The following is a 15,252-nucleotide window of genomic DNA, read 5'->3' as shown; positions in this document are numbered from 1 at the left end:
TATTTTCAATTCTCTGTGTCCCTCTTTTCTTCCCTTGGTCAAGCATCTATTCACTGCAATGTCTGTCACTCAAATGCACGACCAAAACATGCTTCACAGTGCATAATGAAAAGAGCTTCTTTCTTTTTTTTTTTTTTTTGTGCCAACTGTGATTACTTAACCTATCTGTTTATTTTGTTTCTGAACACTGATTTTTATGTTCATATTCTGTTTTCAATGTTTAAATGGAATTGTGTTGAATTTTCTTGCAGGGATTTTCCAACAATGCCAAGGCATTGCTACAACTTGGTTTGATTAACTCAGAAGCTGATTCACGCCTCCACGAAAATGGACCTCCAATTACCTGGGTAAGATAGAAACATTTTCCTGTTTTATTTGACATGGTCAGTAAACAAAATAAAATATATATATATTTTTTTTTTTAATAATTTTTTAAGTATTAGTAGAAAATACTAACTGTACCTACCTCATTGTAGCCTAAGATTTAATGATGTCAATTTATTTAAAATTTTAAAAATTAATCATTTGCAAGTCAAGAGATGGGGTGGTAGAGGAATAAATCATTTTTAAAGTTAAAATCCAAATACTGTCCCTTATATATTGAGCATTATATTTTTCTGTCATTATATAAAATTATCTCCCATTGTAGTAATCTTCTTTGCCAGAATAATTATTTTCAAATGAGACAATTTTAGTGTAAAGAGCATGCTACACGCAGAAAAAAGAAATTGTTGCTTGATGTGGTCGAGAACTGTCTGATGACTTACTCCTTACTTTTTGGCAACTTCAGGAAGATTTGTTGTGCGTATGTTTCAATTGACATCTTTGATTCATTATAAATATTACCCTGGGATCAAATTATTGATGCTTCCATCTGCCTCTGCTGCTTTATGACCAAATTTTTTAATTCAATCTATTAAATTGCTCACATATTGATTCTTTTGCCATAATCTTTTTAATTATCTTAATATACAACATAGCCTTTAAAGTAAGTTTGATAACAGAAATATCGATGGAAATTTTTTTCTTTAAAATAGCATACATATTACTAATGGAGATTTTGTACTTGTCTCAAACTGTACCTATACTATTACTTCTATTATTGTACTAACTTTTAAGGAGTAGTGTAATATATTCTGTTTTCATGATATAATCCTCCCTGGGATTACCTCCTTATCAACAAGAAATTATTAGTTGGCTGTTCGTTGACTAATGCAATACTTAAATCATATATACAAGCAAAAATATGTGACCAGGGGTGAATATTATTGCTAATAACATTAAAGTATTTAAGTTTTTCTGTCAAAATTAAATGATTTCTATTTGAGGTGTATTGCTGTTTAGGTTTAACATGAAAAATCTGGCAAAGTAACTTCATTTTTTTTTCTTTACATTATGAAGTCACCGCTTATCAAGGCCCAGAGGCCAGTCAAGGATAAAGGTTGATATGGATTGTAATGGAACTTGTATAAGTTAGTTTATTTTAGAGGACAGGTCTTAAAGAACCTGTTAATGTTGGACTTGAAAATGACCATGTGATAGTCAATCGGGAAGCAACTCCATGAAATTGTATTCCACAGATGAACAGTTCTAAGAAAAAAAACTCTGCTCATGGAATTTTCATTTAGTTTTAGGCTCAGACATAAAGTAAGGGAAACTGCTGCTAGCTTTTGCAGTTAGTTGGGTGTTTCTCACAAAAGACTTGGAACGGGAAACCAGAGTGCACCTTAGTCGAGCACCTGCCATGAAAATAACAATAGAGCAGAGAGGGGTTCACAACATCTCTTTTTTTGAGAAAGAGGCAGCGGAGAGGAGAATAGAACATCATTCACCAAATTTCAAAGTCTGTTTTGCATCCTCGCGAAGCCAGAAAGGATGTTCTGAGCAGCTCCTCACCAGATGTGGCAACAGTACTCCATATTAGGATGTATTTGGATCTTGTACAGGTAGAGGATTGCATCATGAGCGAAATATGTTAGCAGAATAGACATAGGAAAATTAAATTTTTTCAATGTTTACTCCTTTTGAGCCTTTGAGACAGATATCTGACCCAAATCAGCTCACCAACCAGAGAGAAAGATTTTGCTACCTCGCTACCTTTTTTCCGCTTTAAAATGGCATATCTATTACTAATAGAGATTTTGTATCTGTCTGTAACTAATTAAACTATTACTTCTATTAATGTATTATTGTACTAGCTATTAAGGAGTAGTGTAGTATATTGTCTTTTGTCATAATATAATCATCCCAGGCAGTATCTCTTTACGTCAACAAGAAATTATCATTCGGTTGTTCATTGGCTAATGCAACACTTACATTATATATACAGAGAAAGATTTTTCTATCCCACTGTCTGTCACTTACACGTAGCTCTAATCCTAATCTTTAACTCCCAATGGAATGTTCCACTTTTCTAATCAACTGGTGCTCCAAGATCTGATTGTCTGAAGATACTGGCTTCATGACCTAAAATGCAACAGACATCGATGTTATTGTTTTGCTTTTTTTTTTTTCCCTTTCCTTTTGCAAAACTCAATCATATTCTGCAAAGTCAAAAACAAAAATTTTTACTTTCAAAAACATTATGAATAAATATTTAAAGATACTAAAAACTTGATGCAAAGAAAACTTTTTTTTTAAATTTAAATTACTAGAAAGATTATAAAGCAACCAAACCAAATATGAATAAATATTTAAAGATATAAAAAATATTTAAAGATATAAAGGATCTGAAACTTAAAAAAAAAATTTTTTAAAATTACTGGATTCAACATTAAATAACACAAAACGGGTTTATATGTCGTTAAAAAAAATAAATAAATAAACCAACTGTGTGTGTTAGCTATTGGCTTGTTAGACAATTATGCCTAAAATGTACAGTTTGATTAAATATAATATATACGAATGAGTTTGCAAAAAAAAAATGCCTCCTATTATTTTTATTGATAGATTGTAAATCAAAACAATCAAACCAAACATCATGAATAAATATTTGAAAATATAAAGAATATGAAACACAATTTTTTTTTTTTTTTATAACATTTTACTGAATTCGGCATTAAATAACCCGAAAAAGATTGATATGCTGTAAAAAAAAATAAAAATAAATAAATAACCAAACAAGATGCGCTAATCTTATGTAGAAAGTACAGTTTTTAACAGACCAGCACCTCCACCATTTATGGTACAACATAATTTCAAAAGGAAAAGGTTTCTTGGTAAAATCAAATATTGACAATGGAAATAACCAGAATTTGATAAAGTGACTATAATTTATACTTTTTATATATTTTCTGTTAATGTCGTAATGTTTAAGTTAAAAAAGTTTACTGTTAATCTTTTACCCCAAAAATAAATGTCCGCTATAAAATAAAAGAAATAGATTTTAGAATATTTGCAATTTGTGTGTGTGTTTGTATGTGTGTATATATATATATATATATATATATATATATATATATATATAAAAATTTTAAAAACAATATATGTTGCTCCTCATTTTGGGGTTCCAAATTGGTCAAAGGGAAAATTATTTCCAACTAGCATTTAGGTAAAAATGCACTTCCGTATAAATAATTGAATTCATTCAAAACCTATCGCAAAAATAACATCTTTTTATATATATATATATATATATATATATATATATATATATATATTAGTATTTAAAAACAGAATTTTTTTATTAGTGATAATATAAAGTTACATTGTTTTGTTCTATTCTTTCTCTCCTTTTCTTTCATCCTTTTATTCTCTTCCTACTCCCACTTTTTTATTTCATGAAAAGCCAAAAAAAGGGGGGGGGGGCATATATTAATATATAGATTTTAGACAGAGTTGGAATTTTATGAATTTTCTTTTTCTAATTTTAGAAAGCCTACTTGTGTGAATTGATGGGTAAATCTCCCGACATTCTTGTGGATTCTTTGAAAGATTTAATCTACGGACGATTGGAATGTAACCAACAAAGACTTGACTGCATTGAAGAGTAAGTAAACCTCCATCCTTCTCCAGACTCCTTTAATCCATTCAGCGCGGCCGCAGCAGAGATTAACCTCACTACACGAGTTTGTAGTGTAATTCAGATCTTCCCGGTAGTTGAATACTTGATGCTTCGCTAGGGCTATGGAGGGTATTTTTTATGACGCCATCACTAGACGGGGTGCCTACCACGGCTTAAGACAGTCCATCTACCCTATTTTTTTTTTATTTTTTTTTTTACATAGGCATAACTTATCAAGGCCCAGAGACCACTCGAGGATAAGGCTTAAGAATGTACAGTAGTCAGTTGGACAATAAAGCAATCGTTAGTAATGTATATTCGGTAAATTTGTTAACAAGTGGAATGGCTCATCAAGAACTTGTTTACGTTGGACTTGAAGACAACCATATTGTAGTCAGCTGGAAAGTAGGAAAACGGAAGACAATTCCACAGGCGTGCAGTTCAGTTCTAAGAAATTAACCAAGTCTTTCATTTTAAAAGAACAAGAACCAAAATGTCCACATAGAACATCAACAATATAATAGGCAAACACCTGCTTTTCCCTTGTTTGAATTTTCTAATCATTTTGTTTTTATGGGGATGGGCCATCCTACCAGATGCTAGACATTCACTCATTATTTTAGTCACTCTAACTCTTTTTTTTTTTTAATTCTAACCGTTTCTTTAAATGTAATTGTTTGTATTTCTTTTGCACTTGGTTTACCGGGTATACTCGACAGGTAGCTTTTGAAATTCTTTTTCATAAGTCCGGTTGCTCCTATGATTTCTGGAATGATGGAGATTTTCTTAAGATTCCAGTTTCTTTTCATATTGCACATATGGCCTTGGTATTTTGTTATCTTTCCCTTTCAGCTTTGTTAAGCCTATGTATGATCTTGCTAAAACTTGAAAAATGCTCAACAAAAAGTTATAAAGTTGGTATTTTTGAAATTGGCATAACTCCAGAAAAATATCTCAAGTTTAGAAAAAAAGATTCCTTTTTTGGAGGACAAATAGTTATTTATATTAGCTAATGTTATCTAGAAGTCAACACACTTATCATGTAATAAAGTAACCTCTAAAGCTAAAATAATATACAAATTAAAATCTGGAATTTTTTTTTTTTTCATTGCTCCAGACAAAGCATGAAGCCACTTGATGTAAGGAGCTGAATAAAAAAATGATAAAACTACTATTTCAAGGTCAAAAACTTGGTAATGAGAAGTGTTAAATAGAAAAGATTTTGACCCAGAAAGCAGCAATTCTTCCCTCTTTGTCAGAAACATTGCTCATGGAGTATGAGGACTAAAGAACAAAAAAGCGAGAGTTACATGACTGCCAAAAGTAAACCCAAGATCCTCTTTCTGCTCTCCTTAAATTATAACATGGGGTTGAGTTAGTAAGAAACCCTTGAGACTCAAACCAAAAATAGATGTCGGTTATATTTTCTCCATTCTTCTACCTTACATCGTCATAATTTTCCATCCCTTCAATTTTCTTAGCTAAAAACCCGTGTGTTCCTCTAATCTCTCCGCTTTGAAAATGTTTTTTTTATCTGCTGCGTTTTCAAAATAAATACAAAACACATACAAATATTTATACAAAGAATAAATAAAACATCTTCAACATAAAATAACTCAACTATGATGGACATGTTGTAATCTTTCTCCTTTTCTCCTCCTCCAAAAAATCCAGTGTGCCTCATGATGTAAGCATTTAATCTTGCCTTGAAATCGATACATTTTTGCTTTCTGATTCCTTCCTTTGTACACCTTGGTTCAAACCCTGTACTAGTTTCTTTTTTTTTTCTTTTTTTTTTATTATGACGGTTTTGTGAGTTTAGCACTTAGAATTTTTATTTAAATAAAACATAAATTAACAAAAAAAAACGTCAAACTTTTATATTTTTATTTTTAAAAAATATAAAAACTATGTAAAATTAAATTTGTATTACTATAAAGGAATCATAAAAAAGGCTATCACAGTGCAAGAAATGGAAATATGCCAGTGTTGAAAAAGAGGACAAAAATTTTTGTGAATTTGTATTCTACTATTCTCATTTTATATTTTTTTTTTCTCACAATGGTTTAGTCAATGCAAATTCTGACCTTCTCTAGGGTATGCCTTGTTGAACTTGGCAGTCTTTGTCAAAATTTGTATGAAATTTCAAGCAAACCCCTTAATTTAATTCTGTTCTTTCACCTATTACTATGTAGGAGTCCCAATTATATTCTTAGTATCGCCTGTGCTGAAGATTGAACCTTCAATCCTCAGAGGACTGTCATTAAAACTTAATATTACTTGACCACTTAATCTGTTGTTGATGGAATATGAACAGTCTATCTCATGGATTCAATTAGAAATTTCTAAGATCAACAAAGCGCACCTGAATAAGACCGGAGGTTTACATTGTCAAAATGTGATATTTTTGTCTGTCTAAAATGAGAACATAAGTCAAAATAATACAAGCCTCAACTAAAAATTCCGAGATATGTAAAAGCAAAGGAGACATTTTTTTTTTAATCATTAAGGGCTGCTTATCCTATTATATCCATGATTTTTTTTTAATCATTATCAAACAAAAATAACAAGTTTGTATTTTTATTTCAGTTTAGGTCTTTTGGATGATGAACTGATCGAAAAATGTGGCACACCTATCGATACACTATCACATTACCTGGCTAAAAGACTGTCATTTAGTGAGTATATTTCTTAAATGTTACCCAAAGATTTTTTATTTCATAAACAATAAAATGTGAAACCTTTCTTAAAAAGAAAAATTAAATTAAAAAAAAAAAAACTATTTGGCTTACTGTCATTTAATCACAAAAAATTCAAATCATAATAAATTTTAATTTTTAGATGGGGGTTCAGTTTATAATATCATTTCCTTCTAGATTAGTTGCCTCATAGTCATGTTAGCAGGGAGAGGGAGAAAATAGATGAAGAAGAAAAAGAGATGAACCAAAAAGTCTATTGGTCACTCGTGGTCTGGTAATGTATTCTCCAGAGTTGGGAATTATAGAAGACTAGCGGAGGTACCCGGCGTTGCCCGGGTGTTTGGAGGTGTATGTGCTCCTAAATAAAAAAGAAACCGTTAGGATCGAACCCGAAGCCCTAAGGCGAAGTTTGAAAATAAAATGTGAAAAAAACATGAACTGTTCTGCCAGCCAGAATGAGTTACTGAAAGATGTTTGAATTTATTTAAGTAAGAACCAAATTGACAGGTGTCCGCACGGAAGTTGTAGAGCATTATGACGACGACGTAAGCAATAGCTATTTAGCAAATGAGGTCAATGACCAGGTTTGTTTGTTATAAGCGAAGTAAAAAAAGAAAACAATAACAAACGTTAAAACTTAAGCGGAGGGGGGGTAATCAAAACATCGGAAAAAAAACAAAAAACCAACGTAAGGCAAACGAACGATGTTAAATGTAAAAAAAGAAAACAGAAAAACGAACGTTAAAACCAAAAAAAAAAAAAGAGACATGTGAAAAATGGCTTAAATAAGCCTGTTTCTATATTAAAATTTTAAAAATCAGTGGGTACCCAGGTGTTTTTGGGTGTGTGGTCAGGGGTGGATAAGCGAAGTAAAAAAAAAAACAGAAAAACGAACGTTACGTGAAAAATGGCTTAAATAACACTGGTTCAATATTTAAATTTAAAAAATCAAAGAAAAAAAAAATACATCTCACACCACGATTCGAACCCAAAACGTTTAGATAATGAGCTAACGTGACACATGAAATTTAGTCAGTTCTTCAACTATTTAAAGTAAATCAGGTCATGATGTCATCTGACGCATTTGTTGTTTGTTAAATAAGACTTTTACCAAGTCATGGGTAGGACTGGTTGTAAATTATTTAAAGTTAATCTGCCTGGGTCGTTCTAAATTACATTTAACTTATACAAAGCATTTGTATCCAAGATATATATTCAGATACCATATATGGATATAATGGATATAGACAAAGATGGTTTGTCTAATACTGGTGATTTTTTACGGACTATATTGTAACAAGTACGTTTGTTTTGCCTCCAAACTAATTTTTTTTCTTGATCACATTCTTGTTTTGCATTCACTTTTTTTCCCCCTAGACATCAAATTTGGATCTTGAATCCTTCAAAATTTAATCTGGACAGTATAGGGAGATGTGTACAGAACAGGAGAATTGGCCACATTGAAAGAATGGATGAGAGTTCTTGGGTTAGTAGATATCGGACAGTTGAGGGAGTAGGTCCTGTTTACAAGGGAAGGCCAAGGAAAACATGGCAAGAAGTGATAAAAATGGACTTGAGAAAGATGGATAAATGAAGACTTTGGCAGAGATAGATTAGTTTGGAAATCAATATCTTCAGGCTATTCAACATATGCCAGCATGTATAAGGGACATTAAACTGAATATGGTGATTTTGAAAATTGCTTTTTGTTTTTATTTTCTATGGCCATTTAGTACTTTATTTTATTTTTTTCAATTTTGTATAATTAGTATCCTTACAGATTTTTCTACATTTAAGGTGAATGCATTATATGTTTTATTTTGTTTTATTTTATTTTGTTTTATTTATTTATTTTTTTTAGAAAAACATGAACGTGACGTTTTGTTGATGCGCCATCAAGTAGGTATCTCTTGGCCAGACAAAAGTTCGATGACTAGAAATGTTGGATTATGTGCATATGGAGACACAAATGGTGTTTCTGCCATGGCTAAGACAGTTGGTCTTCCGTGTGCCATTGCAACCAAAATGGTATTGGAAGGTAAATAATATCATTCCTACAAAAGTAGGGTTTTTTTTTTTTTTTTTTTTTTTTTTTGGTTGTTTATTTTTGTATTTTATATATTAGGGTTTTATTTATTTATTTTTTTTTGTATTGAATATATTAGGGTTTTTTTGGGGTTTTTTTTTATTGAATATATTGGGTTAAAAAATGTGTGCATCATATAAAAACGATTTTATTTGCAAGAATTTATTAAAAAACAACTATTCTTCAAAGTAACAGATTATCATCTGAGTGAAATTTTCTCATGTAATTATTAACAAATATAACTTTGGAACCAAAGACTACATATACAGATCTACTTCAACATCAACTTAGGCTACTTTTCCATACTTATTTTTAGAAACTATTAATTTTGTTTGTTCAGTTTCATCGATTTATTAGATATTAAAAACGTTTCCCCGTTGTATTATTTCTGATATCCAAGTAAGCATCAATTCACAAAAAGGCAATTATATTTGCCTGAGACAAATTAAATATTTATATAATATTTATATAGTTTTGAACACTATTGAAAAATATTTAGTTCAATGTAATTTTATAAATAAATTTATATATAATATAAAAAATAAAATAAAATAGAACAATAATAATAATACAAAAAATATGAAAATAATTAATACAAGTTAAACTAAATTCAGCATGACCATAATCTTCATAACTGAGAAGGAACGGCAGAGTGTGTCGGTTACATGAACCATGTAAGTTGTTCAAAATGGTGTTTTTATAAGTTTTTTTAAGGTAAACATCTGAAAAGTATGTAACTAAATATGCAGCAATAACAATTTTGTAGACTTGTTAGTTGTAATATGAAACATTATTGTAATGGGTACCTTTCTACTCAATATTTTTTAAGATAGTCATACATACAGGGGTGGGGGGTCATGTAAATTTGCAGTCTCAGTCAGATCTACAACCAGTGCCTTTCAGATAGACTTTTTATAGGGCACATAATTTTGTAACACCATTATTTTTCCAATTTCAAAATACTCTACATTTTCAATTTAAACATGGCTACACTTTTCTTCCTCTCAAATGCATTTTATAACCCAAATGTTTTACTTTCACAATGCCTGATTCTGGTATTCTTGCATCCTAGAATTTAAGTTGATCCTAATTATTTCAATAAAACTGGTCAGCGTACACAAAGTATACAGATGTTATATTTATTTATGTTGATAATATTTTTTTGGAGGGTGGTGGTGATAGGAATTTTTAAAAAAGTAAAATTTTACATTTCTGGTTCATTCTTGATACATTTTTTTTTTTAATTTATAATGCTCATGTGGGCAATTGTTAATTAAATTAATTTAATGATGAGGACTTTCTTTGAATTAACAGATCCTATGATATCTGAACACTGAATGTTATTTCAGTTAAAAATATGAGCTGGTCACAACATGCTAATTCATGCAACCATTAAACAATGATGACATATCTGTTCTGGAACTTTTAAGCATTTCACTTATGAATGGTGCATCATGTATACAGTTGTGTTATTTTTTACAGGTTTTATAGTAGTGGTTGTCTCTTTTTCTTTATAACAGTCATAGTTGTAGTGTGTGTTCAGTTAATTTCTTTCTTTTTCTAGAGTTGATTTTAGCTGCAGTAATTATTCACTCTATTATAAACATTGTGCATTTGTATATAAATAAATATATGTAGTTTCATTTATTGAGATTGTCGGACTGACTTCCTCATCTTGGTTGTTATAGTTATGTTTCGGCCGTTTTGCCCTCCGGCCTTCACCAGGTGTTTTATATTGAACCCAACCCTTTATTATTATTACGGAGGTACCGTGTTCGGACTCCAGCTAGGCTCTGGGACATAGTTGCTGATTCTCTGTTTTGAATGTTACTTTTCACTGCATTCGTTCAGGATTGAACTCAGCACCTTTGGGTAACTGTAAACTTTGATACAACGTCTAGGACCACTCGGCCATATGTCACTAGGATAATTCTTAGTTGGTTTTTGTTAATGTTAAACCTATGTTGTTATTCAAGGTTTTCTCTCTCTATTAAAGGTGTCCAAATTGCATTCAGCTCTACGCTTGGTTTGCTCAGTAGGTTGTTATGTCTGAGCATGTGAGCTGTTTCTTTAAGTTTTCTCACTTTCCAGTGGGTCTCTCTGTTTATTATTTTTACTTCATCCCATAGGGGGCGATGGTCCCCCCTCTCCATCCAGACATTGTTGGCTATACCCGATTTTTCCGTCTCCCCTTTAGTTACCGCTTTTCGGTGTTCTTCCACCCTTACTTTGAGGGGGTGGCATGTTTCACCCTTGTAAACCTTTCTGCAACTGCATGGGATGGAGTATATGCAGTTCTTGGTCATGTTCTCCTCCATGCGGGGCTTCACTCGTACCAGGTGTCGTCTGAGTGTTGACTCGCTCTTGAATACTGTCCTGATGTTGTAGGGGGCACATATTCTCTGAATCTTTTCAGAGATGCTTCGTATGTATGGTAGGCAGACAGTTGGTTTTTGGGCTTCATTCTCCTCTCTTATAGAGAATCAGCAACTATGTCCCAGAGCCTAACTTGAGTCCGAACACGGTACCCCCGTAATAATAATAAATATCCTCATGCCAGGTTGTTCTGACAAACTCCTGTACAGGGAGACCTTAGACACTCGAGGATAGTGTCTAGTAGGCATTCAAGTTCTCTCCTATAGTATAGGTCCTGTATATGACCTTAAACTATTTCCGATGGTGAGGCCCCAGCTTGCGGGCTTTGGGGAGTGTGGAGCCACCCCTTAATTGCCATTGCTCCCAGGTTCACTCTGACCCGGAATGGTTAGTATCTGTTAGAGTCCCAACTATGGGTTAAATAGAAACCGACTAAAAAAAAAAAAAAAAAAAACAACAACAACAAACAAATGTATTCTATTAAAAACTTTTTCTTCAAAATAACTGGATTTGGCATTAAATAACCTGAAAAGGGTTGATATGCTATAAAACAAAAACAAACACCCTATAGTGTGTGTGTGTGCATGCACACTGGTGAAATGATTTTTTTGTCATTTTTGACAGGTGTATACTAATATGCATTTCTCTTACTTCTCTTTGGAGAGGAACTTCAAAACACGTCCGTTATTTCTTACAGGCACAAGCCAAAGAGGAAGATTTAATTAGTTTGTTTTCCACATATCGTTCCTGTCTACCTGTGGTGTCACTTCCTTAAATACATTAACAAATTTTCTGGTGGAAATTTCCTTATTCTTACATTATCCAGCTCATTCCATGTTCAATTTCCTCTACCCCCACCCCGCCTTCCTCTCACACAATTATGTCGTTTTATTGATGCATATTGTTTTACTTTCAGGTGAAATCCAGAAGAAAGGAATAATTGTACCATTTACCTCCGACATCTACAGTCCGATTTTGAAACGTCTCAAATTTGAAGGAATCTCCGCCACAGAATCTGATGTTGTACACTGACCTGATTTATGGTTGCCAAGCAAAATCAAATCGCAGCTTTTGTTTTAATGATGGCGAATGTGTTCTTTTCGTAGCAAGGGTCAATAAGGAAAGGAGGACTCGTCAAATTATTTTATTCGAGGGAGGGGGAGGGGATAGAAAAGAAAAAGAAATGATGTGTGACCCTCCCCGCCTATTTTTTTCCAACATTTTTTTTTTTTTTAATTTTTTTTTAAATATTTGTTTTTATTATTGTTAAAAAGAAATATATTTTAATACACAGTTCTTAACCAGTTTTTGTTTTATTTAATATTTAATTCAGGGTGCGTTAGTAAAACATGTCACATTTTTTATAACCTTAAGTCAAAGCAAAAAGGGCCAAGAAATTAAATAAATAGTTTTAATTTTTTTAAATATTTTTCGTTAAATAGTGGCCTCAATAACTGATAGTCTGAAACAGTTTCTGAAGTGTTTTATTGATAAATCATTTTCAGTGGTATATTTCGGGGACCACAAGCAGAAATATTCATAAGGGAAAAGATTAGATAGTTTTGGAGGCTGACTAATTGGACAATAGCAAAAGACTATGTAACCAAGAGAAAAGGCTCCCTCAAAACTTTCATTGATTTGTTTGCTGTGCACATAGCGTATCCATTCTGTTGAATTCATAAAAACTATTACAAAAGTAAAACATCACCATTGTTTGTTGTTAAGCTGCATTTGTATTCCCAGTGTAAAAAAAAAAAAAGAAAAAAATGAAGTGGTTTTACTTCAGCACCCTGAAAATATTTTTTTATTAAAAGAAATATATTTTAATATACATTTCGTAACAACAGTTTCTTTTTTTATGCTAATAAATACTTTGTTTTTTTGTTTCGTTTAATTTTCAAAAAGGTTAAATCCCGACTTTTAACCTTTTCACTTATAACAATCTCATCAGGTGTTGCACACAAATTGCCTTTTGATTCAACAAAATTTAATCCGGCCTGTTTTGTTCTAGCAACTTTTCGTACGTGAAATCGATAAGTTTTGAAGAGATTTATTGACTGTCTCATTTCAGAAACTTTTTTTTTTTATTCAAAATCGATCCTGGAAAAAAAAAAAAAAAATTATTTTTTTTCTGTTTTGTTTTTAACCTTTCAGAATTTTCATTGCTGTAGAAATTAATCACTTTCGCCTTAAACCCCCCTCCCCAATGTCAACAAGTACTTATTGAGCCATCTTCTTCAATAATCAAATTCTGCCCATAATTGCCAATCCTTACCCCTTGTTTTTCATCCAATTAACAATCTCATTAATCCTTTATATTCAAGGCTTGAAAAATGGTGACTCATTAATAGGGCTGTGACAATAGCATATTCTTTTCATTGTTTTGACTCTCTAATCTATATCCGACACAGTTAATCAACAGAGAACCACATCACTTTATGTAAGAGCATATAAGATAGCCCTATTTGTCAGGATATTTTCAATAGTTTGTTTTTGTATAGCCTAGTGTCCACATTGCTGGACCAATCACCAAATTTGATCAAAATATCAGTCATTTAAATTAAGGATATGCATGTCAAAGATCAAGGTCACAGAAAAACTGAAAGTCCTTCAATTCTGTTTATCATAGAGATTCACTACTTGGCCCATATTGTAGCCAATGAAATTCCACATCCTTTTTAACTTTGATCAGTTCAATTAAAGTCAGGATTTTGATAAAATTTGGACGTTTTTAAACTTGATGTACGAGTCTGATATTATTTGATAACGGTAAACACCATGCTAAATTTTAGCTTGATCAGATAACTAGTTTTAGAGTTATCAATGTTTCCATGGGATAATTTTTGTAATATTTTGTACAATTTGAAAAAGTAAAGCCCAGATAAAACTTTGGATTATACTTAAGTTGTCAGTCAGAGGTATGCAGTCTTGTAATTTTTTTTACTCACATTCATCCCTAACCTAACAAGGCATATCACCACTTAGATGTAGGGGGCTGCTATTTGGGACCATGCCTAGGAAAGATTAACAAGATGTTGGTTAACTTTACATTTAAACTTCTGCATATCAGGGAAGCAGTTAACAGGAAGAGAATTTCAAAGTCTGACGGGAGAAACTATTAAAATAGAAAGCTTTCTGGCATTTAGGGACCTCAACAGTGAAGGGATGAGATTTTGTTGCTAAGTGGGTTTGTCAGGGATATGTATGTCAAAGCACCATCTGAGCACATCCCATTTAAAATATTTGTAAAATATTAAGCCGAGGAATTCGAAGTAAGTTCTCAGGTAGGGTGCTATTTGTCATGGATATAGGTAGTTGGAGAGGCGTCTAGTAATTGTTAAAGGATAGCAGCTTAGTCTTACTAGCATTAAATGTTACCATCCATTTGCAGCCCTATTCCACTATGGTTGGGAGGTCATTTTCTAACAATTCTTGTCTTAGATTTATGTACACTTTTTTAAGATTTTTTTAAAACTTATATAATCTAAATGCAACTGTTTAGAAAAATGTTCATTATGTGATTGTTCGTAATGCTGTTCATACATGCTCACTCATTAATTTGAAAAACGTCAGATTGTCTAATTGGTCTCCTGATTTATCGGAGAGGGACCTATGTTTTCAGTGGCGTCCATTAGTTTTTTCTGAAATTTTGCCACAAATTGTATTTCATTAAATAGATAGTAAAAAAATTTTTGCAAAAATTCCCGTTACATCCCCAGGGGCTCAAAAGAGGCCAAAAATGACACAAAAATGACACATTTTGCCCCATAACTTTTAATCCAATCCATTAGATTTTTCTGAAACTTGCCAAAATGTGGAGCCCATTGTTCTTAATATAAATCCAGTATGGGTGACCCTGGCAAAATTTTGGTTCGTGTCCCCGGGGACTTTCAGTGCTAAAAACATCTGTTTTTGTGTCTCTTTTTTCATATTTCTCAACAAAAACTTGATATGTCTGACTATATAGTGGTTTTTCAAGGTGGTCAACTCAAATATACATGTGTGCCTGAAACTGCACCATTATTCATTTACATTGGGATTCGGCATCCCCAGGGGCTCAAAAGAGGTTAAAAATGGCCAAAAATGAC

At 32.0% G+C, this 15,252-nt stretch overlaps 1 protein-coding gene across 1 annotated transcript in view; it reads left to right on the top strand.

Moving 5' to 3' along the window:
- The window catches only part of LOC145293184 (alpha-aminoadipic semialdehyde synthase, mitochondrial-like), a 192,717-nt gene extending 180,252 nt beyond the window's left edge, over nucleotides 1-12,465 (top strand). The window contains exons 19-23 of the mRNA XM_080139673.1: nucleotides 252-347; nucleotides 3,873-3,988; nucleotides 6,593-6,681; nucleotides 8,564-8,740; nucleotides 12,081-12,465. Of these exons, the coding sequence (XP_079995799.1) occupies nucleotides 252-347; nucleotides 3,873-3,988; nucleotides 6,593-6,681; nucleotides 8,564-8,740; nucleotides 12,081-12,196 (594 nt within the window). The 3' untranslated portion in view covers nucleotides 12,197-12,465. The remainder of the gene's footprint in view (nucleotides 1-251; nucleotides 348-3,872; nucleotides 3,989-6,592; nucleotides 6,682-8,563; nucleotides 8,741-12,080) is intronic.
- Nucleotides 12,466-15,252: the final 2,787 nt, after the last annotated feature.

Source organism: Euprymna scolopes, chromosome 2, assembly GCF_053919585.1.
Source record: "Euprymna scolopes isolate OS-2025 chromosome 2, ASM5391958v1, whole genome shotgun sequence".
Lineage (NCBI taxonomy): Eukaryota > Metazoa > Mollusca > Cephalopoda > Sepiida > Sepiolidae > Euprymna > Euprymna scolopes.
The sequence above is the reverse complement of the archived record's forward strand: the minus strand, read 5'-3'. Positions and strand labels throughout refer to the sequence as shown.